We start from the raw sequence: 27,226 nt of genomic DNA on the forward strand, positions 1-27,226 counted from the left end.
CAGTCTGGCATCTCTCTGACATCATATCCCTCTGTCTGGAAAGCCAACCACGTGAACGGGGTGAGGAGGGTGCAGACTATGAGTGTGTTTACGAGGAAGGGTACAGTACATGCATCGTACACCTCTTCCAGAAACCAGTAGAGAACAGCTGAAAATGTAATACAGACTCAGGCTCTAGTAGCTAGTATTTTTGCCATCCACTGCTCTGGAACCCTCCTTTAGGGGATATTGGAGAGAGAGAGAGAGAGATGCTAGCAGGGGGCAAACTCATGCTGACTCAGGGGACAGGATGCAAGAGCTACAGAGGGCCAGAAGGCAGCCTGTGGCTGGCCCTGACTTCTGGCTGTTCCCCTGAGATCTATTGAGCCCTTTGCTCATTCTGCAGTGGGAAGGGGAATGATGTGGTGGAGAGTCTGTGATGGGAACCCCTGTAAAGCTTCCTGTCTCCTGTATAGGTTGTGCCAGGGAGCGATGAGGCCTGATATAGATTGGCAGGATTTTGTCTTATATAATTGTTTAGATCAAATAAAAAACTGTTGCATGCATCTGTGCAAAAATTTTATATTCCTGGCAAAGAAATGACTTTGCTGGTGCTCAATTGTCTGTGTATTAATTATTCACGTGACTCCACTATTAAATAAAAATGCTAAGATGCTTCAGATGTCACTCAGTCTTTAACAGGACAGCTGTCAAACGCAGGTAAATCTATTCCATCCACGCTGTATTGATCATGGTGCAGAAAATAATTTAATGCATGAAACTGTAAAATATCCATTAAGGCAGCAATTTCTGTAACAAGCAAACTTAACTGAAATATTTAGTGTAAAATCTTGATGAAATAAACAATTTTCCCCCCTTTTTGCAACTTGAGATGAAATAGCAATGAATGATACAGTCTTTTGACTGATCATAAAGCAAAATAAGATATAAGAAAAGCATTGTTTGTAACACAGTGAGCGTCGCCGTTTAGCTCAGTCACTTCACTACTTTATTATTGAATAATCAACATTTCTCATCAAGCATGCAATAATTTCATGCATTTCAGTGCCACAAATGTTGTTTTTTTTACCACAGAACTTAATGTTGTTGTTTTTTAAAAAGCCTCAGTTTTCTTCACAAGAGCATGGATACAGCCCCTCGTCCTGAATTTGTTTTTTCTAGGGATTCCACCACTTTAGGAAAGTTTCCATGGTAATGAAGGACAATGTACTTTTAAAATTAAATCTAATTCTCTGAATGTTTTAGCTTCTTTTGGATAAATGTGGTTTTCTGTTAATGTTGTGGTTGGTTGTGTTTTGTTTTTGTTTTTGTTGTGTTTTTCAATCCCTGACACAGCTGTGAAGACATTGTGTATGGAGCTATAAAGTTGAAATCCTGTCCCATTGTCTTCCATGGGACTAGAATTTCACTCCTGGTATTCTAATCTTGAAAACTTTTAGGTATGTGTATACATTTCCCTTTAGAGCAGTGGTTTTCAAACCATAGGTCGCGACCCAGCCTGGGGCACGGAATGGAAGGCACTGGGTCTTGGCAGCTCTGGTAAGCACCACCGACTGGGACGTTAAAAGTCCTGTCGATGGTACTGCCTGGCTAAGGCAGGCTAGTCCCTACCTGTTCTGACACTGCTCTGCGCCCCGGAAGTGGCCAGCAGCGGGTCTGGCTCGCAGGGGGCAGGGCATGGGGCTCTGTGCACTGTTCCCACCCCGAGCACTGGCTCCGCACTCTCATTGGCTGGGAAATGGCCAGTGGGAGCTGAGGGGCAGTGCTTGCAGGCAAGAGCCACGTGGAGCCGCTTGCATGCCTCCTACTAGGAGTTGGACCTGCTGCTGGCTGCTTCCAGGGCACAGTGCAGTCCACGGTACCAGGACAGGTGGGAAGCCTTCCTCTGCACCCTGGCTGCGCTGCTGACTGGGAGCCGCTGGAGGTAAACCTGCGCCCCAATCCTAAGCCCCACCAACCCAGAGACCCTTCCTGTACCCCAAACCCCTCATCCCCGGCCCCATCCCAGAGCCTGCACCCCCAACCCAGAGCCCTGACATGCTCCTGCACCCCAACCCCCTTCCACAGCCCTGAGCCCCCTCCTAACCCCAAACCCCTCATCCCCAGCCCCACCCCAGAGCCCTGACCCCTTCCCGCAGCCCTCTTCCACACCCCAATCCCCTCATCCCCAGCTCCGTTGGGTTGCGGGCATCAACAATTTTCTTCAGCTGGGTCTCCAGAAAAAAAGTTTGAAAAGCACTGCTTTAGACAGTCCTCCTCTATGTCACTAGTGGATCTCTGAATGCCTAGATTTACCCCTACCTTAACTCCCCTCTACCAGCCATATATTTTTTCCTGACACACTTCTTTTAGGGAAGGAGAAGTAGATGGGATTCATTGAAGAGCCAGTCCACAGCTCTCTCTTTAATAGACTGATAACAGTTGAGCAATTTGAGGAATTCTTCCCCTCTGGGAAGTGAGTCCTTTGTTTCTCATGTAGCATGAGGAGCAAGAGGCTGAAATCAGAAATCCAGGCTTGTTTCCATATGACAGTTTAGGTCCCTGCCACTAAGAAAGCCCACGTGTGTTGACTGGATACAGATTGTAGTCCAGTATCATCTATTGCAGGTTTTATGCTTTTTGAAATTTCTGAAGTCAGTATCGCTTAAAATGTTGACAGGGGCCTTCTTAAATCCCGTAGTCCTGAGAGAGCTCATGATGCTGGTGTTGGTTCTGCTGCACTGTTCTTTTACAATATAAAACATAAAATATTACCACTTGTGCATACAAGCTATTTGAAAGAGCATAAAATGTCAGTTGACAGAGCAGTCTGCCATATAAATCTTCCATATCCCAAACTGTTCCCACTTCATGCTAGGGCTGTGAGACTATTTTACCCAGAATCCATCTGTGAGGATTTGGGTTCCATTACACCAGTTAGCATTAGCCCCTCTTCAAAACCTGTTAGCAAGACTGGCTTGATGATGATGGTATAGCCTACCCTTTCCTTATCTTTGAGAGGGTCTCCTGACCAATGCTCCATTTTGCTCCATTGTCCTACATTGCTGTCTTTCTCTCCATTATCTTTAGAGGACACCAGATAATGCTGCTTGCAGACCAGGTCATTAAACACATTTTGAAGAGCTGTCATATTCAGGGCCGGCTCCAGGTTTTCTGCTGCCCCAAGTGGGAAGAAAAAAAGAAAAAGAAAAGCTGATCAGCGGCACTTCGGCAGCAGCTCAATTGCGCCGCTCCATTCTTTGGCGGCAGTTCAGCAGCAGGTCCTTCACTCCCTCTCTTCCTCTTCGGCGGCAGGTCAAAGGGGAAGAGAGGGACTGAGAGACCCGTCGCCGAATTCCCGCCGAAGACCCGGACGTGCCGCCCCACTAACGGATGGAGTGCTGCCCCTTTGTATTGGCCACCCCAAGCACCTGCTTCCTTCGCTGGTGCCTGGAACCGACCCTGGTCATATTGATAAGGGCTAGCAAGTTTTGAATGTGCCCCCTTCTCAAAATTGGCACCTTCCAGTAAACGTTTGTACCAATGCATTATGGCTTGTGCATGGGTTAAAAAAGAATTAAGCTTTTGGCTGCTGTTATAGCTCTTAAGAACCAGCGTTTCTTATAATGCACCTCAGGAAATATTGACTCGGCAAAAAGGATTGTTTATTTCTGATACATTGAAGAAAGTCATCTTAGTTTGTGTCTGAATTATTGTAATGGTTCATTTACCTTGCAGTGTAGTGAATTCAGGCAGCCTCTGTTGACACTGGTATATTTTTAAATCATGCAGAGTAACTCATGGGTACCACCAGACTAATTTATACCTCAAGGGATTAAAGAAAAGTATTGAAGATTTTGCAAAATTGTCTACTTAGGTGGATTAGATTTCTGATCTGGATATAATTTTTGCACTCTACTCCTCTACTTTCCCCCAAACCTACAAAGTTCTCACTGTACATCCTCTGAAACTGGGACCTGGATGAGGGGAGGGGATTTGGCTGTATTGTAATGAATAAACCCATAATCCAGACATTCCACATCTCATGCAGATAATGTTTTGTAAAATAATCTGTGCATGGGTCAACGAAAAGCTATGGCCAACTAGAACACAGGCCCTCATTACGTTAACTTTTGCAAAGCTAATGTACATCTGTGTCTGTACTGAAAGCACTTATGCCTAAATTTGGCAAGTGATTTTCAACTACCGTAAATAGTTCCTCTTTACAGACCATAATAAAGTATTTGTGTAATGCTCCGCTTAATGTTTTAAGTGGACATTAAATACAAACGTATATTCTAATAGCCCAGTATTATTTCAATGTGGTCAAAAGCTGACTATCCCCATCACACCCATTACTGTGTACAATACTTAGTTACATTTGAAAAATGAGATATTGTTCTGTTAGCTTTCTTTCCTCCGCTTGTATTGCTTGCTGGATGTGAACACAGTGTGTGGACCTTACGAAACAATTACTTACAAAACCCAGCCATTTGCTAGAAGTAAAATGTCTAGCTCAGGTCTCCAGTGCTTGTGGTCTAGTGTGTTATTGCTTTGAGCTGGTGTATAACTAATCATATTTGGAAGGTGTAGGTGTTATATTGTCCACTGAAGCATGTTCCTGTTGCATTAAAGCATCATAGTGTTTTTTAAACTGGATAAAAGAGGTTTTCATCCAGGGTCGATTATCGGTCTGATGTACAGAGAGAACGTGAAGAATATTTCAGTGGTAATGAGGGCCTGTTTGGGAGAGTGTTGACACCTCACTTATAACACTGCTTCAGTTGATTTTCAAAGATACATTTTGCAGTGCCTACAGTTGAACTGAAGTAAGCCTCAGTACCTGTGAATACTTATAAATATATTGCAGAGTCAATTTTTGTGCATTTTGTATGGTGTCTTCAGTTACATTGATTTGGAAGCTAGTGCATATTTTCCCCAATCCCTCTTAAGGCTGAGCACTCATACTAGAGCTTCATCATTATGTAAACTGGCACAATAGGATTTGCTCCTATAGACACCTCTCCAGCCAACATAAAGACAGGAGGCAGCTTGAGCTAGTTGGATTCAGCTCCAGATCAGGGAAGCCATTCTACTTTGGTAGGGGATAGGGAGGAGGAGGAAATGTGCTTCACAATTACATGTATTCTTCCGGGGGAATTGACGTTTAACCCTACAACCGTGGGTGTATGGCCAGGATGCATGGCAGGATTGAGAGGGTTGCAGTATCATTGAAGATAAAACACGAGGAAAACCATTTTTGAATTTACTCTTTGTGTATTGGGGCCTTTTATGATTCATCAGTAAGTAAATATAAGCTAAGGGAGTGATTTGTTTCTAACAAGCTTATAAAATACTAGAGTCATTTGTGAGTTTATTGGAGTGCTGATTATAAACATTCCCTCATGCACACTCCTTTATATCAAATTAACATTCAAAATACAAATATTATATCTTTGAATATTTCTGTAATCTCTTCCCGGGTGTTTGAATTCTGCACAATGAGAAACTATCTACAGTATGTCATGAAGAACGGTTGATTGCCCTGCAACTATTTGATACCCATTATTCATTTGTGGTGCATTTATTTTGCACATGCTGCGTGTGTGAACCGTTCCACACACTAGCTTTTCATTTATTGATACAACGTATAATTGGTGCTCATCTGACTGCAAAGATTCAACTGTTCCCTGTGCCACACTGCCTGCATATGGCTTCTTAGGTTGTACATTAGGACTATTGGGAACAGCTAACCTTGTGAATGGAATAGGTATCCTGGGGCAGTCCTTTCTTGCTTCAGAGAGCCTTTGGCCTAATCTTCTCAGTGGGATTTGTGTGTAAAGGCTGCACCTGAGGCATGATGGGTCTCGTAAAACACTCTAGAGAGAAGTGGAATTCTGGAGAAGTGGAATCATAGGCCTCTAGCCTAGCTAGAAATGTAGTCCAGGTCTCTCTCTTTCTCTTTGTGGTCTAAGGCCTGGTCTACACTGGCGGGGGATTGATCTAAGGTACGCAACTTCAGCTCTGAGAATAGCATAGCTGAAGTCGACGTATCTTAGATCAGTTTACCTCCCGTCCTCACGGCGCGGGATAAACGGCCGCGGCTCCATCGTCGACTCCGCTTCTGCCTCTCGCCCTGTTGGAGTTCCAGAGTCAACAGCAGAGCATTTGGGGATCGATTTATCACATCTAGACAAGACGCGATAAATTGATCCCCAATAGATCGATCGCAACCGGCCAATCTGTAACACACTTACTGCTATTAAACAGGGGGGAAAAGAAAGAAACTCTTAAAAATTGGCATCGTCCGCAGTTAGTCTCCTTAGGTCTTGATCCTCATGCCCAATACCATTTGAGCAAGCAATGATTTAGCTTATTCATAAGAACTCCTAACTAGCTGAGTAGTTAAGATTCTCTGTACAATAAATTTAAAAATTAAATATACTGTACACTATGGGATGGAGTGTTGTCTTGTAGTTAGAACTAGGGAATTGGAAAACAGGGTGTAATGAGAGAAGACTCATCAGCGCGGCACCTCCTGCTAGTCGTCTTGGGAATTAGCTCTCCAGAGTGTGGAGTACCCTCTGCAGGCTGGTGTCTCGCCTGCCGCTGGCCCCATGTCCCTCCCAGACCCCAATGCCCTTTACTTCAGGGTTCTGCCCCAGTAGTACCCCCACTCTCTGTGTCTCCCCTCCCAGGGAAACCCGCAACTCTCTAAACCCACCTGGTCTCAGTGGCTACTGCCAGTCATCATCTAGCCCCCGCTCACTGGGGCAGACTGCATCTGTAATGGCCACTCATCATTAGCAAGGGGTTAGGACCAGCTGCCTCTGCCTAAGCCCAGGCTGCAGCCTCTAGAACCCCAGTACCTATCTTTGCTTTTTTGCAAGACCCACAGCCTGGGGGTTTACTAGGCTGGAACTCCCCAGCTCCTCTTGACTTTCCCTAGCTCTGCTCTGTTCCATGTACCCTGAGCGCCCAGGCAGCCAGGTCCTTCTCCCTCCAAGGCTGGAGAGAGATTCCTCCAGCTTCTGGCCCACAGCCCTCTTATCAGGGCCAGCTGGGCCCTTATTCAGCTAACCACAGCTGTGGCTGCTACTCCAATCAGCCTAGCTTGGTTGTTTTAATCCCTTTTCTCCAGGAGTGGGGCAGCCGCCCCACTTCTTGGAGTTTCTGGGTATTGTTCTTGGTTCTGCTACTGACTTGACGTATGACCTTGGGAAAGTCATTTAACTTCCCTGTACCTCAGTATAATTTTATCTGACTGTCCTTTTATTTTAGGCCCCACCCTAAGAAGAAGATAGCCATGCTAGGGCCAGTGAATGTACTGATTGATACATCGTCACATATTTCTCCTCTCATGGTTCTTTTGTTTTTACTAGGGACCTGCTGTGCACCACATTATGCATTAGCAAACCAGGAACCCAGAAGAAACATTAAGTTTAAAATACAATGATCATCAGTAAGAAGTCAGCATTTGCCAATAGTCACCACACAGTAGACCAGAGATACATCTATCTGCTGAAAAGGAAACGGCTCTGGTAACTGTAGGCAAAAGTTAACATTTTAAATGGCAGATACTAGAGTAGTATTAGTCGAGGACTACCTTGCAGGATTGTATTCCCCTAGTCATTTTCTTTTAACTTGGTTATACGTTAACTCTTTTTTCCAAGACTAGAAGAGGGTTAAAATCTCCTGCGATCAGCATTTCATCCTCCTTTAATTGAACAAAAAGAAAGGCTGTCCTCAATACTCTAGAATACTTTCTGCTGGAGCCCATCTATATCCTCTAGAACTTCTTACTCTTCAATAAATCAGTTTGCGTAGGTCTTCCTTAGGGGATTGGAAAGCTTGTCCAGACACTTAAAATGAAAAGATGATGGCTATTTTGCTTAAAAAATTAAAGAAATAAAACCAAACTGTTTATCTTATTCGGTGAGAATGTACCACTATCAGCACTGTGTCTGACTGGACTACCACACAGCAAAATAAATACATGAAAAAGGCAACAAAACCAAAGCAAAAACTTGGTTGAAAAGAGGATCCTGGGGACAGGTTTCGCTATGTTGCCAGCCTGTTTTAGTTCAGAGCTGCTGTGCAAAATATACACACACAGCTGCATCTGGAGGGTTTACAGAACAAGTGTTTCATCACAGGTACTTCTAGGTCCTTGTGCTGGAAAAAATCTGTGTCAGATCATAAGTGGGCCAACTCGTGCAGAATGAAGAACAAATCTAAAGGTGGGGGTTTTTTATGTGGAGCAACTGGCCATGTGTTACTGAGAGTAAATTTCACATTTCATACTATGCATAATGGTTGTATGATGTTGAGATCTCTTTTAAGAAACCTTTTTGTGGGGGATTTTTTTAAGGCCAGGTTAATAAAAGATACATTCTCCACCTGATGTGTGATGCTTCAGTCAAGCAAATCCCATCAGCATTGGTGGGAGATGCTCTGCACATTGACTTGAGAACATGCCTCTAGTATGGAAATATAGAAATTTGCATAATGCAGAGATGCTTAAGATACTTTCTGTCCTCAGACAAAATCTTCTTTCTGATTGTCTTGAAGAATAGAATATGTTATTTGCTCTTTAGAAATCTTCACTTGTGAACATCTGTTTTTCCATCTACCCAGATATATATATGCACATGGCAGCTAAGTGATCGTTTAGGTCCCATGGAGTCATTGTTATCTGTCATGTAGAGGGGATTAGATATTTTCATAATATTTTTCAGTGAAGAATATGACAATGATTTTGTTTTGTGTTTTGTTTTTTTTACCAAAATTGCTATACAGCTTAAAGCCATAGTGTAGATGTCAGTTATACTGGTGTAAAGGTGCCTGGTCCCTTCCTGTATGGGAATAGCTATACCATGAAGCACTTTTATACTGATCTAACTGTGCCCACACTTTAACTACATATAATTAAAGCAGTACAAATTTCTAGTGCTAACAAGCCCTTAACGTATGTGCTACAGTATACAAGCAAAATATTGGTGTTTAAAGGTTAAATTAATTCAATGGCTGGGAGATCCCTCTGTCCATCCAGTGGAGTAGTTTGTGTCACATTGCCTTTGTTTCTACATGTGTGTGTGTCCCTTTACACACACACACACACACACACACACACACACACACACACACACACACACACACACACACACACACACACACACACACACACTATAATGGTTCTTGTTTTCCCCCAACACATATTGATGGAAGTGGTATGATACAGTCTTGTAAACTGTGTAGATGACAACAACTAGCTTGGAGCCTGTCTGTCATGTGAATTATATAATATTATACACCATTAATCTGATGATTATTTACATGATAGATTTATAGATTTATAAATTTATATAAATAGATTTATAGATTTATTGTCTATTGTGTCAAAGTGTTCTTGGGAACTTTACTCTGAAGATCAGTAGACACACTTCAGTGGGAGTTTTAAAAAATTTTAAAAAATAATTTGTTGTGTTAATCCCAAGCTATGCACTGTAAACCTGCATCCGGGACATTCAGTCTGTTAGAAGGGGCTGGGACCTAGTGACTTAGCACTTTAGCCTTTCACCTCTCTATATCTAGATTGGGTCACAAGCAAAGATGAGTTTGGTGGTTTCATCCTGATCCTCACTAGATGTGACAGTGTTAGGAGCAAATGAGGGAATTTTACCTGTGTTTTCCTTCATATTTTGCATTGGTCTCCAACTGAGTGCAAGTAGAGTTTAAGGTTTTGGTTTTAGTATCTCTTATACAATCCTTGAGTAGCTCCAAATTCCTGCAATGACCTACCAGCATCCTGTACATGATCATACTATTTTTATGTCACAAGACACTGGGTTTATGGAGCTAGGAGTTTGCTAAAATAGCACTGAGGGCATTGTGTTTCTTTGCATCTGTGGTGGAATGCACTGGTCCTGTAAACTGAAAGATGTCATGGATTTCTCTTCATTTAGATTGGATTTTAAAACTTCCATATTTGAGATAGTACAATGGAATGCTATTTGGTTTTGATAAGACTTTATAGGAGTTTGTTTTTATTTTTAATTTCCTTGGGGACATATATAACATAAAGGTGAGTAGATGCCATCTAGATAAAATTGATTTTTATGGTTTGTCCATAACACACAATTGTATTTGATACTGTCCAACTTGGCTCAGTGGAACGCCAGGGCGGAAGTAGCAGGGGTGTTGCAGATTAGGAATGAGCTCCAGTGATAGAATAGTATGGAGAACAGACATGCAAAGATAGTAGACCATTTATTGATTGAGATGTATCAATTGGCAGAATTATTCAGGGGATACAAATACAGGAATTGTATAGATACTGCAGCTCATGATTTACCACTGTGTTACTTCAGTTTTAAAGTGATCTGACACCATTACAATGGGGAAAATGCCGTGGTGAATTGGGCCCATGACTAAAATACATAGGCAGAGATGTGCAGTATGAGGAAACTTGTCTATTGTGTTTGACTTTGGCCAATGTTACTGGTTTATCAATTTCATACAAATTAAGTTTGTGTGTGTGTGTAGGACTTCATTTACCTCTCATTATACCTGATTTGCACTGATGTCAGAGGAGACTCATAACTTCAGCCCAGAGGAAAATTTGACATAAACTGGAAAAAAGAAGTTTCTAGAGAAAGGCTGACAGAATTAACTCTAGATGCACTGTGATGCAGTGCAGCAATATAATTTATCCTAAACTTTATGCAGTTGTGAGCATAACATTTAAATCTGAAATAAAATTATATAGCAAGTAAATTGGGGGTGCACAACTTTGAACTTCCAAATTAAGTTTTCCTGGTAATATGAAAAGTAGGTTGGTAAAGAGAGAGGCTTGTAAGACACATCTTATGGGATTTTAACCTTTTCTTCCTTGGTAAAGTATAGTCACTAAACTTGCCACTGAAAAGTATCAATTCTTGAGTAACATTCAGGAGTCAGTCTGCAATTCCATTCCATAGGAAATCCCACAGCAATTTACACAGTATCATTCTCAGCCCCCTGGGAGCCTGCTTCTTTTAATGGTCATTTTAATTTTGCAATCTACTAACATGTAGTGTATACAGTGTATACCATGAACTTCCATGCACCAAATAAATAATTTGGAATCTAATTCCCCTGCATGTTTTGAGCTCAAGAGTCTCATGGGATAATGAAAAGAGTTTAAAGTGTGTGTTATGTTTGGGCTAATTTACTCTGAAAAAGAATAGCTTTTTAGGATTAGAGAGCCATGTAATGAATACAACAAAGGCAGTGTTAGAAAGTTTATTACCAGAGATCAGTAGAATGCTACCTCTTAGTGAAATTTGAAAAGAGGTTCTGAGACTTTTATCTCTTCATATCTTCACTGCTTTCCAAAATCAACTTCATCAGCAGGGCTCCAGGAGGAAGGCATATCCACAATTTGTTTTTGTCAAACCATTATAAAGAGCTGTATTTCAATATACAGGAAAAATAAGGAAGATATAATTATTTTAATCAATAAACTTGGATCAAAGCCAAATATATGCTTCAAAAGCAAATGCATTTTGTTGAGTTTTCTTATGCACTATCTAGAAATATGAAACGCCTCGTGTTATCATTTTTCATTAAAGTGATTTTTTTAACCACTGTGGACAGCTGTCATATCCCTTAAAAACTTATAATAGTAAAATTGTCATAGGAATGAAGCAGAAATACAAAACTTTATTAACCAATCTTCAGCTCATAAAAAAACATCGGTTTTTGTGCCATTCTAGATCATAAAAATGTATTTCAAAGCAGAATCACATTTCATCTGCAAGATAAAGCACAAAAGAATATAAATTGCAGATGCCACGCTAAAATTTTAAACTCTTTAAGAGGTGTTCAGGTGTATATATATCTACATAGTCAAGTCTGTGGAATTGCATGATCTGGGAGCAATGGAAGAATTTGGCACTATATCAGTATAACCAACAATAAAGATACCTGTAGTTGGATTTTGTTACAGTATATAAGTATAGACTGTCCACATAAGTTTATTGAATAGTGTAGAAACATTAAGGGCCTCATAATGTAGCAGAGTTGTCAAAGGGAGAGATCAGCTTTACCTGGATAAATGGTATAAATAGTTTTCTTTCTGATATGTGACCAGATTATTTTCCAGTTGATTTCCAGCTATGGCCCCAAGTGTCCCACAGATCAAAAAAAGATAAGGGTCAGTTACAAGGTTGAGCTCATTCTATGTTGCTATAGTAACTGACCTCAAGCAACCCACAGAGGACTACACCCAGTTCCCCAGGTGATATTTCGCTGTCCATGCCATCAATCCCAAGCCTTTCAAAACCAGACTACTTAATTGTCAGGGTACTGTTTTGAAGAGTGCTTTGTCCCAGTGATGCCAAGGTAAGGCTAGCAGAGCTCATTTGTGTCTCCTGAAGACACTTGGGAGAAAAGACATGAGTCCCATCTCTCTAGAAGGATATTGGGAAGCATTCTCAGGGGGTTTAAAGAAGGGTGCAACTATATCCTCCTGGATTAATTAAGAAAATATAAATGAGAACTATAGCTCAGATATTCTGTACAGTAAGACGCTTTCTTAAATAACAAATATTGGTGAAGTAACATCATCTCGCATGTCAAACGTTATAGTAACAATCTCATCTGAACATTTGTTGGTCCACTGTTTCCTGCTTGTAACCCTGTTTTGCTTATAGTCTACATGCTTCTTTGCTCAGAGCTTGGTTCTATGTTCTTTTTTGTGGCATTTAATGACAAATCAGTAGTAAAACAGTGCCATCCGTCTAGAATGAAAGTGTTAGTTTCCTTACACTGCTTCCATAGTCTTTGTTTGCTAATAGGCTTTCTTTATTGTCAGATCTTGTTTCATTTATTTGTTTTCCTAGTCTGTTTGTAGTCACCTACTAAATAACATCATGGTGTAAAGGGGTTGGATTGTTTGTTTTAAATAGTGCTTTACTTGGAAATGAATGGCATAAATGACAGTTTATTCCATTTCTCAATTTATTTCCATGTATTTATTCTAATATCTATTTATTTTTTGCTATAACTAAAGCACCTCTTACAGGGCCCCATTCAATGTTGCCAGATTTATGACATAGTACATTAATGTTTGGTTACGCTGCATTTCACTATATCAAGATTCATTAGAAGTATAGGTAACTCCAGGATGTGCGTGCCTCATTGTAGCCTCCCCTTAACCTTAATTTGCTGCAATGAAGCAGAAATTATAGTGCTTTTTGGAAGAGCTGCAGTGTGGGATTTACATGCTGCTATCAAGAATGAGTGTCAGATTGTCTTAAATTTCTTCACAACATGGTCTGGGACTATTTTATTTTCTTCTGTAAGGGAGAATTTTGTTTCATTAAATCAAGTTGCAGAAAGAAGTTTTAACTAACAGTAAAGACAGTGCCTCTTTATTGTTCAAATCTCTCATTTGTTATTGGTTTGATAACGTCATTGCATGACAGTGTCAATGCACTGTTGTATATTGCCATAAATATAGTTATAATTAGAAATGAAGCTGATACAGAACATGGGTTTAATACAGCATTATTAATTATACTGCATCCTCGCCAGGAGGCTGCTATTGTCGGTTCTCTTAGTGGCTTAGAGACTCATTGTAATATGTATTAGATGCACATTGCTGCAACAGAAATAGCTTTATGGAGAAACATATTCCCACTATAAAATGAGCAGAATGACAGTGTAAATGCTATTAAGCATCCTATCAGCATATTTAGAACTATCACGTAAATGTGTTTGAACTTAAGAACAATAAACTGTGTGCTTCACCGCTGCAGTTCAGCTGGGTCAGGGCGACCCACTAATCCTCACTAACAGACAGTAAATTATGTACCTAAAAAATTATACAAATGCCTGCCTTTGACATCAGTGGGCACCACCCAGGTTTCACCTTCAGGAATCAGATAATCAGCTCTCATTCCTACTGGCTTCCCTCAAGACCAGTATGGAAATAAGTATGTGTCTGCCAGGGATCAAATGCTTTTGGAGACAAAAGTAGGTACTCAGAACATTACAGGATACTATCATCTCCCCATGATACTTTTACACAAAGCACTCTGTTCCTCTTTTGGCCTGACATAGTTTCAACCTGACAGAATCCAGCAGGCCTGCTTGTTTTAAACAAGAGCACATCCTATTATTTTTTTGAGAAATGAAGTGTAAAATTAATGCTTATTATTCTGAGCTGGGGTGGTGGGGAAGGAAAGAAACCTTAGAATCTTGTTTGGAGTGTATTGCTTGTTTGGTGTTAAAATCAATAGATCCACACACAGATACACTTAAGGACAAATGGGAGAAGATCTAGCAAAGCAAGCAGCAAAAATCTGCATTTTATTTTAGAAATGAGAAGGGCTGCATAATTCACTTGAGTTATGTGGGACTCTCTTATGGATGCCTGTCATGTTAAAAAATGGAATAAAAATGAGGGAAATGATGGCATGTTTTCTTTCACTAGCAGCACATGCTTGAATGGCGTGCTGGCTGTCAGACACTGTATTATCACCATGAAGCTGTCTCACATGTACCTATGTGATCTTATATAATTCAAGAAAGTTATTCTCCAAAGGTATACCTGTATCTCTATGCATACTCCGTGTTTCTATGTAAAATTCTATTAAATGCCATAGAGAAGAGAGTGATCGTAGCAGCAGTTCTCTCTGTATCTTTGGGCATTTTCATAGTTTGGATACACATGCATGAATAGAAAAATGTTTGTCGTGCTAACCAGGGTACTTTCCCTCCCCCCAATCCTCTTTTTTTCTTCCTGGATGGTTTTATAGACACAAGGAATACATGATGGACTCCTGTGGGAGTGGAATCAAAACCTCACTGGTGAGGAGAAGGCCTTACAATTCAGAAGTGGATTTGCAAATCAAAAGGTCTTGCCTCAAGTGGGATAAATTTTCAGATCTGCAGGAACCTATTATGTTTTATTATTTTTCATTCCAGGTTTAGTTTGTTATGGGTTTAACTATGTAAAATACTGCAGGGATCAGCCAAGAAAATATTCAATCAGTGTTACCTAATTAAATATCTGAAGATCCAGAGAATATAATTTCAGTCTCATATTGAATATTACATATATTTCACATTTTTAATTTTGCTGAAATTATAGGTATTTAGCCACAAAGGAAACATTTTTCCTAATGAGTGCTCACTCAGGACCATATGTTATATATGAATCACAGGTGAATGGGTTTCTGAATAATACAGTATATGGAAGTTAGAAAGTGAATGTCAAACATGATTTCTCTGATTTACTATTTGAAGGAATTCTTTCTATTACCATAGTATCAGCTTTGTACTTTACATGTTTATTATACTGCTATTTGGTTAAGGGTTCTACAGCATCTCCATCACAAAGCCATCTCCCTGCCTTTTTTCCCCCATGAGGTTTATTACTAAACTATGCAGATTTGCACAGGACTGAAACTGAGCACACAAGAGTCTCTTCTAGGAAGTCAAGATAATACAGGAGATTGGGGGAAAGGAAGTTTTAAAAACATATTCATACTTAAATGCTAAATATCTGCCCAGCTTCGGTGACTGTGCAGATCAGAAATTTTAAAAAATTCAAATTTAAAATCCTTGTGTTCTGACAAATATTCCGCCTCTCGGTTTTGGCTGTCTAGAGAATTTCTGGAGTAGTCAGAATGGAGAGTTGAAGTCCTGGGCCTCTGTACTCTCACCAGTGTATTCTCCTCCTTTCTGTCTCCCTTTTCTATTTTTACTTCCTTCCCATCGCATCTGTCTGTCTTTTCCCCACTGCCCTCAATCTCCCTCTTCTTTCTCCATGAAATATTACAAAGAAAAAGGATAGACTTTCCCCCTCCAGTCTAAACTGTCTATGCACACTGTGGGGGCCTTTATTGCATATTCTGCAGTCATTTTATGAATAGAGGATCACAGTGCAGATCAGGGTAGAGAAACGTGCCCTACATGTTAGAGGTGCCTGGCATCCCCTCAGTGGGAGGAGCTATCCATTCATGCTTCACTGATGCTGCCTCTTCTCCTCAAGCATTTCTTGTCATCAGCATTCTGCTCTCTGCTCTGTATGTGTTACAGGCAGTATGGGGAACAGAGCACCAATTATAAATGTGTCAGGAGCTTACCTGTTTTTGGAGCAGCATAGACAGCTCCTAATACAGGCAGTAGCTCACTACTGCACAGGGTACCACTTACAGATTTTTTTTAATATCCTCCTGGTGAGGCTAGGGCCCTTTAAGATACATGTACTCTGGGAATTCTCTCCAGCTGCATGCCACCAACCCTCCCCTGCTGGTCCTGTTTTCAACAAAAAGCCAGGTTCTAATATGCAGGCTGTGTGTGTGTGAGAGCTATTACAAGTGCATAATGGCTGCTCCATTTGCCTTCACTGTTACCATACTACTGTTATTTAACTTGTTACTTTGTAAGGGCTTTGAGATTCCATACGTTTCAGAGGCCTTATGGAAAACAATAATTTTCCTCTGTTCAGCCATTTTAAGGTTATAAAAAGGTAATATAAAAGCAATTATAAACAGAGATTTTCTATGCTCTTTCTCACATTATTTGAAGGATGCAAATACATTTAGCAGGAGGTTATAGTACACTATAATCACTTATTGCTATTCTGGAACTAAAAATGTAAATTAGATGAGATTTTGAGATGAAGACATAAAGTAGTGCATATCTCATAGGCCAGAACTTGATTTTTTTTAAAATATATTTTCATGAGAATTTCACATATAATGTCCTAACGGGGAAGAAAATTTTTCGGCTGGTATTCACAAAAAAACACTCGTAAAAACTGTGGGCATATTGATTGGCATGCACAAAAGAGGTATCTCCCCTGTTCTTCCTGCCCTCCTCCTTACAGATTATTTAATTTGTATTTCTGGGAGTCTTGAAATGTTGTTCCAATATCTCACAATATGTCCTAACTGCACAAAACACCAAAAATGGCAAATTAATGCATTAGGTTAATATGCTGGTAAAAATAATAATATTAATAATAGTAAATGTTTATTAATAAAACAGAATTTAAGGGGATTTTTAAATAGGTTCTTTGTATTCAGAACATCTCTATGAAAGGTCTGTTCAAAACCAATATATATGAAAGGGAAATTCAATTTAAAAATGCCATTTAAATACCATCAGTGGTCTCACTTCAACCTAAAAAAGGCATTACATGTAAAATGAAAACTGAGTTAGCCCTGCATTCCTGCTATTCTCTGTTAGTTTCCTCCTCTCTTCCTCCTATATACTTGCAATGTAATCTGAGGTGAAGATGGGATTTCACTCTGTTTCTGGTGGTGGTGGTTGAATTCACACCTTTCAATTTGTTTTAAATGCTGTTTGAGTGTTTAATAATAGATATCCAGAGCAACAATGTTCTGCCTTTATGGTAAGATGCAAAGTGCAAAGGTACAGTATTGTCACAGCCTGTAAACAGGCATATATGTTACTGGTGGTTTGATCACAGCATCACTTTCATCACAGCTGAAAATAAATGCCCCTAAATTTGACTTGCGGCTGTACACCTGAATACATTGTACAAGTGACTGTGTGTGCTTTTGTAATAGGGACACAGAAATTGTAATGTCTTTGGGTCCTTGAAGCTGTGCAATCCAGCACTACCATTTCTAGCAGACTGCTGCATTTCAGACACTAATCTGCTGTGTCACTAACAAGTTGTATCATTTGAACCTTGCAGAGGAAGGCATCAATCATGAGTGCAAGCTGTGTAACCAGATGTTTGACTCTCCAGCAAAGCTTCTGTGTCACCTGATTGAACACAGCTTTGAGGGGATGGGAGGCACATTCAAATGCCCTGTTTGTTTCACAGGTAAGACAGTAAGACCTAGACAAGCCTCAGTGTGCATGGCTTGATCCAGAAATGACACACAGGGGATTTTTAAAATACAGTATTCCATTCCTTGGGAAAAAGTGCTCTGCTTGGAAATGTTTAAAATATCACCAGTCTAAAACTGGAGCTAGGAATGAAGAACAGCACTGTGATTTTTTGACACCAGGCATCAGTTCCCAAGCGCAAGAAGCTAATTACAGCCTTTTTAAAGTGATATTTGTTGGGTAGAAAATGTGATACATTTAGTAGCCTATAGTCAGTTCTCAGTGGAAGTACTCATGTGAGTAAAGGCTTGGTAAGATCAAACCCTAAAACTGTATAGTTTTGACAACTGCTGTATTCATTTTTTTCTTTGTATGACCAGAATCTGCCCTCAGATACATATGCTGAGGTCTTGTTTTTTCTGTGTAGAGCACATATCTAACATCTTGCTGTTTATCCATCTTTTGTAGTTAACCTTAAGCTGTCTCCGCAAAGCAAATTTGGATGATCTTGGTTAAAGTCACTGTCTGTAGGATCTGTTGTCACCTGCTCTATATGCTTTTTAAAATTGCAATTAACATCTTGTATTTGTGAAATATGAAAGTAATGCTGGATGTGTACATGACTTCTGTCTTTCATTTCCTACATATGTGACTATGAGCTCAGAAAAAAATAAAGGGTTGAATCGTGAGGGGCGCCCAGCACTGGCAGTACCCCTTAACTTCAGTGGAAGTCGCAGGAAGACGCTCATGCAGTGGAAGACGCTCATGACGTCTCAGGTTTTGATCTGCAGTTTGAGACTGGAGTTTGTAGTTTTGGACTTAATTTGTCCTTTTCTGACCATGTTTACACTGCAAGCTCAGCTTGTGTACACATACTCTCTGTAGCCACGGGAGCTAATCCATGCTGAGTATGTGCTCACTAGTTTCAGGCAGGTCTTTTGCTCTGCATGGCTAAGCCATGTCTCCGCTGCCTGTGCTACCGCAGCTGTTCATACCTGTGCTAGCTCAATGAGGCTCACGTGAGTACGTATACATGAGCAGGGCAGTCACACCCCTACTTAGTAGTGTAGATCTAGCCTCTGAGGATAAAGTAAATCCTTAATAGTATTTCTTTAAATTCAGTTAAGAAGAAGCTACTTTTGCATATTGCATAGGTCTAGAACTCATAAACATTGATCTAAAATGAGATGTGAAGTAGGCTGAGAAATTATCTTAACCAAATAAATCATAAACTCAGCATGCTTAATTTCCAAACTCTACTTGATAAAATCAGAATTACTTTCAGTTCAGAATTATAAAAGTGCTTAAGTGTAACAGTATTTATGGTATTGAATCTTATCTCTTCTATTCTGTATGGACAGAATAGTTATACAGGTTGTCTTTGCAACAGACTACATCTGCAGGTTCACACTTCCTTTGTAGTCTGCCAGAAATGTTGCATTGGTCACACATCTTCTAGATTAACCCCACAGGTCTCTTCTGGTCCAATTCTCCTACATTATAAATAAATCGCATGCACTTATGATTGGCTCACAGCTCCCTGCAAAAGAGGTGACGCTTTTTTTTCGATTATACAATTGGGTTCATCCAATTATGAACGGAGAGCTGTGACTTTATGGTGGAATTTCAAAAATCGATATGATATTAACTAAGCTAAACTTTATTCTTTAAAACTTAAATTATTAATATTGTCCACTTTTGCAGGATAATTGTACTGAAACACAAATATTGATGATTTATTGATAAATATCATTGGACCTTTTAGGATTATAACCATAATCAACGTGCAGCAAATATAGGGCAGAAGTTACCTAAAGCAAACAATCTCTGATCACATTCTATTATTTCAGTTTTTGTACAGGCAAATAAACTGCAGCAGCATATCTTTGCAGTCCATGGGCAGGAGGATAAAATTTATGACTGTTCCCAGTGCCCACAGAAGTTCTTCTTTCAGACAGAACTTCAGGTATGTTTTTGAAATAAGTAAATACAAACTGACAGCAATTATTTTGTTTGTATGTAATAATCCTTTCATCACTGCATGGCTTTTAGACCACTTCTTTAACCAATGCATAACCATGGTTTTCCCTCCCTCTTTGCAACAGCAGCAAACTCTCCTAGTCTCTCTTTCACTCTCTTCCCGTGGGTGCTATCAGGAGAAAGGGATGGCTGGCATAAAATAACACAAGACAGATATCATGATTCTTTATGAGTATTTCTCTTGACAGTAGCATTGCTACATACTGACATGTCTACATCAAGCACTATGTAAATAACTTCTTTTTCTCAATTAATAATGTAGGGAATCATTAATAGACAAAGACTAAACTAACGTTATGACATCCCCCCTTCCCCAGTGTTAAGTAAAAAGTTAAGGGATCGTAGCTATCTAGGTACCAGAGCAAAATGTACGTGCCACTTGAACATAGAATTCTAATCAGACCAGCTACAGCCACAGAGGCATAGCAGTGTGTAGCAGATTGTTAAAACTAGGCACTACAGTCCAATTTCACTGCTGGCATAAGTGGATGCAGCTCCATTTATTTCAGCCTTCCCAAAGTAAGCATGTGAGGGGTTCCCCATTCCCAGGGCCACCCAGAGGATTCAGGGGTCCTGGGGCAGGGCTGGGTCTTCAACAGCAATTCTGTGGTGAGTCCCTCTCGGAGGGAAGGATCTCCCACCGAATTGCCGCCAAAGAATGAAGCGGTGGCGGTAGAGCAGCCTAAGTGCCACCAATCGCGGCTTCCCCTCCCCCGCCCCTGGCCACTTGTGGTGCTTGTACTCACCGAGTGGATCCCTGAGGCTTCGGAGGCACTTTCGCAGCGGGTCCTTCACTTGCTCCCAGTCATCCGCTGCACTGAAGGACCCGCTGCTGAAGACCCGGAGCAAGTGAAGGGCCCACCCCTGAAGAGCCACTGAAAACCCGGAAGGGCTCATGGGGCCCCTGCGAGGCCCAGTACCAGAGGCAAATGGCCCCACTTCCCCCCCGCCCCCCCAGCAGCCCTGCTTCTTCCTGTCTCCACACGTGCAGACAGAAGTATGCATTGCACTTTTTCAAAAGACTATGCTGATCCAGATTCCCCTGGCCCTCCTGGAGGCAGTAGATCAGCCTCAGGCACAAGGGCTCTGGGAGCTCCCACAGGGGCAACTGCACCCCTTCTGCTGCTACTGCACGCATTGGCTGAAGAGATAAAATTTAGCACTTAATGTTGGAGGAGTTCTCAGGAGCAGTGTTGGGAATCATAGAAGTATAGGCCTGGAAGAGGCCTTGAGAGGACATCAAGTCCAGCCCCCTGCTCTGAGGCAGGGCCAAGTAAATCTAGACCATCCCTGACAGGTGTTTGTCCAACCCATTCTTAAAAACTTTCAGTGATGGGGATTCCACAGCTTCCCTTGGAGGCCTATTCCAAAGCTTCACCCTGAGAGTTAGAAAGTTTTTTCCAGATATCTAACCTAATTCTCCCTTGCTGCAGATTAACCAATACTTCTTGTCCTACTTTCAGTGAACACAGAGAACAATTGATCACAGTTCTCCTTATAACAGCCCTTAGCATATTTGAAAACTGTTATCACATCCCCCCTCAGTCTTCTTTTCTCAAGACTAAACATGCCCAGTTTTTTAAATCTTTCCTTATAGGTCAGGTTAGTGTTGAATCAATTATGCTTAAAATTAAGTTTTGACCTTCAGTGTTAAACCCGTTGAAATGCGGAGAACCTGCCATAGTGCTGTAATTTTGTGTTAATCTAGCAGCAAAGAAGAGCCCTGCATATCTAATTATCACATAGAAAAATTGACTACCAGAGCTTTAACTTTTAAACAGATACACAGAGGTTCTCAGTCTGGCCTTCCTTATCATGCATATTTTACCTGTTTAGCATTTCTGCCAAAATACTGCTACCGTCCCCTGGTAAATGTAATCTTTTTATAGAAGATACTGTATGGCTCATTTAAATCTATTAGCTTTATAAACCATGATTTACTTAAACTTTGGAGGGTTTTTATTTATCTTGCTGAATTCCCAAGCTGATGCCTCTTGTGTCGTGCTGTCATACAGTGGAAGGATGGTTGATCTTTTCACTTTGTTGATTTTATATTTTTTCTCACAAGGGAACATCTTCTTTCCCTTGTTCTAGCAACCTCATTTGCATAAGTGTACAAAAGTTTTAACTATACTTTGTTAATATTTTAATAAAGTCGGCAGTTTTTGTTTTTGTGATTTCTCACTGTGTAGGTTTTAGAAGATAATACTGGCTCACAAAGCAAGCTTGGATTTTTCCTCTCCTTTTTCATTTAAAGTGGTCTTTGGTCAAAATGCCAGCACAATTAAAATGGGTGCAGTGGCTTCCTAGGTCACTGCATTAACCTTTTAAATCAGATGGTCAAATACAGAGAACCGTGCTAAATTATAGTCCTAACGACCAACTGCTTTTTGCAATTAACCATTTTAATTACATAGTGTTCAACTTCTGAAGTGTTGTGCATAGCAAAATCTATGCAAATAGTAGCTTTCATCAGATAAATTTGAATCGTAATTTTCCAGTTTTTACACGGGATTTGTGTGCATTTAAAATTCCTGTGTTCATAATAATTATACAAGTAATTTTAAATGGTGTTGGCTGAATGAAAATTTAGTGTTTAACTACAGAGTTTTACTTGTGAATTTAGTCGTGAGTCAGGATAAGGTGTTTACTTGAAGTAGGGGGGTTTATTGATTGAAATAACTGAGCCAAGCAAGGCACAGAGTATGTGAATAAATTAGTTAGGAAGACTTTTGAACTGGCAACCTTATTTAAGATGATTAACTCATCAGTTGCTTATTTGTAGGTTGCCTGTTTTAAATTCCTTGGCTGATTATTAAATTTTTGTCTGCTAGTTGAGTAATGAAGATTTAGTATTACTAAGTGAACCGGTTGTTTAGCTGCTAATAACAGTTTAATCTGCATAGACCCTTTAGTCTCTTAGTACTGCAATTTCTCCTGTATGTTAAAGTCTCCGTCCATCAAACAGTTATGCTTGACAAATCTGACTTTTAAATTCTAATCTTGCATTCCCACTGGTGTAAATTAGGAATAACTCATTTTAAGTCAGAATCAGACTTGTTCTATTTTATTTTACTTACTTGTATTTTTTTGAAATCTTAATATTACATTACAAGGAGAAACTTCCCATTGTGCCCCTTTAAATATAAATATATGGAGATATACCTATCTCATAGAACTGGAAGGGACCCCGAAAGGTCATCGAGTCAAGCCCCCTGCCTTCACTAGCAGGACCAAGTACTGATTTTGCCCCAGATCCCTAAGTGGCCCCCTCAAGGTTTGAACTGACAACCCAGGGTTTAGCAGGACAATACTCAAGCTATCCCTTAGGTTACAAGGGGCAGGAAAAAGGGAGCAGAGTGGGAGAAGGGCATATATTGGAAGAAAAAACTAATTAATTTTGCAAATGTAATGGCATGCTATAAGTTAGCCCTGCTGCTGTGTGACTAAGCAGATTCCTTAGGTATAGTATGACATAAAGGGGCATATATGGACCATGTAGAAAGGAGATTATCTTTTCAAATTCACATTTCAATAGTTTTGGAAAAAAATTCAAGTTACTGCATCAGTAGCATGACATTTGCAGGTAGTCGGGTGGAGCCACAAAGACAAGATCCTGTTCTCAGTTACACTGATGTAATTCCAGAGCAATTTCATAGACCCCTGTGTAATAAAGAATAGAATTTGGTCCTGCTTGTTTAATATTGCGGAGCTTCCACCATCAAAAGGAAAATTGAAAACATTGTAAGAATAAATACATTGTGATATATAGTGTGTAAAGATGTCCCACATAGAGAAGGTAGGTACAAAACGATGGAACATGCCATTCTAGGTGGAAAACAATGGTGAAAGAAATAGCAGATCTGTGGTTATACTGAGCATTTGCAGCAAATTAGTGCAATATTATACATTCTGAACACTCAGATGATAGCTAGTCTAGCTTAGATATCTATGAATGTGATGAAAGTCTTACGCCTTGTAAATATTTTTTACATCTAATGACACTTAATAGAAGTAAATTTACACATAACCTATAATACTTTTGTTCTGTAGTACTTCATTCTACCTTCTGAAATTTATTTAATGAAACAAGTGTAGACTTATCTCAGGAGTTAAATGAAAATTGAATTTAGCCTTATTCATACTACAGAGAGATGAAAGAAGCCTTTGTGAAACAGAGGATGATCTCTAGGACTTATATTACAAACTAATCATTAGCTGCTGAGTGTGCCTTTAATGTACTGCCCTGCTGAAGCTGAAATAGTGTACAGCACAGCCATACTTTGGAAATGAACTAGTGAAAGTACTTTGCCCACTGCAATGGTAGTCTTTAGACTTACACTGAAGTAGGGAACCCTGCCAAGTTAGAAGACAGACTGAATCATGACACATGTTGGGTGTTGATAGTTAAACTTGTGTTGTTAAGCAGAGTTGCGAAATCTAAATTCTTATTGCTTGCATTAAGAATTACATTAGCAATTGTGAATGAATAGTGATTTTAGAGGAAACTCAAGGAGGGTTTTCATCTGTGCTCTTTGCCCCACTGTTTTTCCAAGGAGCCGTGGCATAACCAATAAAATATTTGTATTTAAAGGATTAATTCCTGCTGTTTGCTTCTATGCTGCTAATCATACCCGTTTCCCCTCTAAATGATTGCAATTGATGAAAACTAAAGCAAGGGATATAATAAACAACACACAAATAATCCAGGTACTGAGAGAAAAGGTACCTGCCAGTTCCTTCCTAGTGCAGGTGTTCAGGTGCCTGCTAGGAAAGAAAGGCTTTCCTTTCTGTTCAGATTTGAAGATAAGTCAAACCACTGAATTAAGGGAGCTTCACGGGAAGATTTGGCTGTAATTTTAAGTGCCAAGTTTCTTTAAATGTCAACACATCAGAAAGAAAGAGGATGCCATGGCTCATTGGCTAGCATCATCATTTTTTCCCTTTTCAGGGTATATCAAAAGCTGCAGATTTAAGCCATAAACTGGCAAAAATTGCTGCACACAAGCTGCACTCATTACATTAACAATGATTTGTCACTAATGTTGATCCAGTGCCCGTCAAAGTCACTGGGAGTCTTTTCATCGATTTCAGTGGGCCTTTGGAGCCGGCTCTAAATCTGCTTCTTTAAAGGGGAAAATAATCAGTCTTTGCATATATAATGGAGGGTGTTATCAGTTAAATATCTATGTCCTCCAAAGAGGGAATATATCCTGCCCCTGTTAATGGATCTACTCAATCTAATAAATCTCTGATTCCTATGATGCTAATAATCTTGGGCTCAATTGTGGCTTGGTCTAACTGGGCCAGATAGGGGAGTGTAGCTGTGTAGCCACATCAGTTTTCCTTCAGTTGTGCTCTGGGTACAGCAGAAGATCAGGCTGAGGAGTGGAAGGAAGTCATGGCTTTACCCCCAGTCCAGCAGCCAGTGGAGCTGGCTGGGTATTAGTGGGGACCAGGTTTCACCCTGAAAAGAACTGCAGAAAAGTTCCTGCTGCCCTCCAGAGGAAGAGAGCAGGAATTGACCTCTCAGAAGCCCAGTTCTTCCTCTGGGAGCATCACAGCTGCATTCTGCCCCCTTCTCAGGGCTGAACCTTAAAGCTCAACTTAACCCTTAGTTATCAGTGCACAAATATAAGAGTTACAAAATCGAGGTTCTGTTCGTGGCTTTATCATTTCACTCTGTCCCCCTTGGGCATTTAATGTCTCTGTTTCAGGTCTGGAAAATGGGGGTAATAGTATGTACCTACTTCCCAGTGCTGTGATGAGGCTTAATTTAACGTTTTGTAAAATGCTATGATATCCTCTTCCAAACAGCCCTCTCTATACATGCAAACATTTCAGAAATTGTCACTAAAGCTCCTGGTTACATCAGTGATGTAAATTCAGGCCTGAATTGTTGGAGGACGTTTCACAAAATACCTCGTTGAAGTACCTTTTGCTCAAAAAAAAAATAATAAATACTGTCCTAGAACCTGAGCTCTGACTATGGCAAAAAAGTAGCACTTTCCTTTATGATCCTCGTGCTGTGTTTTACAGTTTGTGCTTGGCTTAGATATTAAACCCCAGGAGACTCTTTCTGGAAAAAACCATAATAAATTCTTTCTTAATTTGGTGGAAAGCATCAATTAATTCAGTACATAATTTTGCTGTTTTTTCAAGTGAAGTGTGTGTTTCTTTAAAACAGAAATCCCATCTTTGTCTTTCAACTATTGGAGGGCTCTCTCAGACCTAGCAATTCATACCTTTTTCCTGCTATCAGAACATCAGGCGTCCTCTAAAATCAGAAAAATGAACCAGACAGTACTCTAGCAGGCTTGGTTAGTGTTAAAACAAGTTGATTAGCAAATGTGCTTGGAGCGTTTTTAATGTTTAATCATTATTAGCTATAAACTAATAAATTACAAGAAAAACAAGACCCATTCAGTTACTCACTGGGCTTTCAGTCACATAATTATAACTAACAATAATTAAAAATTAAAAGTGCTTGAGGCACATACCCATTGTACTTAGTCTGTCTGACTGCACATCCTTTACGTATTGCAAAAAAGGAAGTTCTGCTTGTGGTATATTGTCAAGATTAGAAAGAAAACTGTTGTTAGGTCTCTGGTTTTCAGAATGCATTTATATGCTCAGTTGAGGAGGAGTGTGTCATTGGCTCTAAATTCTTATTTTGGTGCAGGTGAAGCCCATCATTAATTACCAAATTAAAGAAATATGGGCATGAGTTATTGAGGAGTATACTTATTGGCTCTGTACCAACCAATATGTAACTTGGCATCTAGAGTCTATGCCTAGTTCTGAAACCGAGTGCTTGCCACTACATCCCTCATTGTGGCTTGGCAATGTGCTTTTGTCATGGAACAAGACTTCACGCTTTCTGTGTGCACATCTGTTGCCAAGAAGGTAATCTGTGCTGAAGATGATGGACTGACTTGACGTGTTTAGAGAAAACATTGACATCCATGCACTGATTGACTGCTTCTCCAGAAAGGTGCATAACTTGGTCCATATGTTATTTAATGCATTCTGTCTTGTTTTCTGGTGCTTTTTTTGTGTGCTGCCAATAGAGTCTGTCTTCTGGATACCAGTGAAAGAGGAGGCCTGGCTTTGTGTCTTAGAATAAAACCTCACATCCCGGCTCCCAATTCCCCTCCAAAATCTGTTGCTTCGGTCTCTGTTACTTTGTTCTCCCTCAGTACGATGAATTGATAATCAAGTAGGCATCATTGGGTGCCACTGTAACTCCAAGGATAGGGGATGGAGAGTTTAACATACTTCCTGTTTGGTCTCTGAGATGGCAGCTTTGATTTCTTTTATCACTTGAATGGTAACATCTTAGGAAAATGAA

General features: G+C 40.1%; 1 protein-coding gene across 4 annotated transcripts in view; it reads left to right on the forward strand.

The window, feature by feature from the left end:
• Positions 1–27,226, forward strand: part of ZNF423 (zinc finger protein 423) — a 341,247-nt gene that overhangs the window by 295,871 nt on the left and 18,150 nt on the right. For all 4 annotated transcript variants that reach the window (XM_030581924.1, XM_030581926.1, XM_030581925.1 and 1 more), the window contains 2 exons: positions 17,699–17,830; positions 19,686–19,801. In XM_030581924.1, coding sequence (XP_030437784.1) covers positions 17,699–17,830; positions 19,686–19,801 — 248 coding nt within the window. The remainder of the gene's footprint in view (positions 1–17,698; positions 17,831–19,685; positions 19,802–27,226) is intronic.

This window comes from Gopherus evgoodei, chromosome 12, assembly GCF_007399415.2.
Source record: "Gopherus evgoodei ecotype Sinaloan lineage chromosome 12, rGopEvg1_v1.p, whole genome shotgun sequence".
NCBI classification, from domain to species: Eukaryota; Metazoa; Chordata; order Testudines; family Testudinidae; genus Gopherus; species Gopherus evgoodei.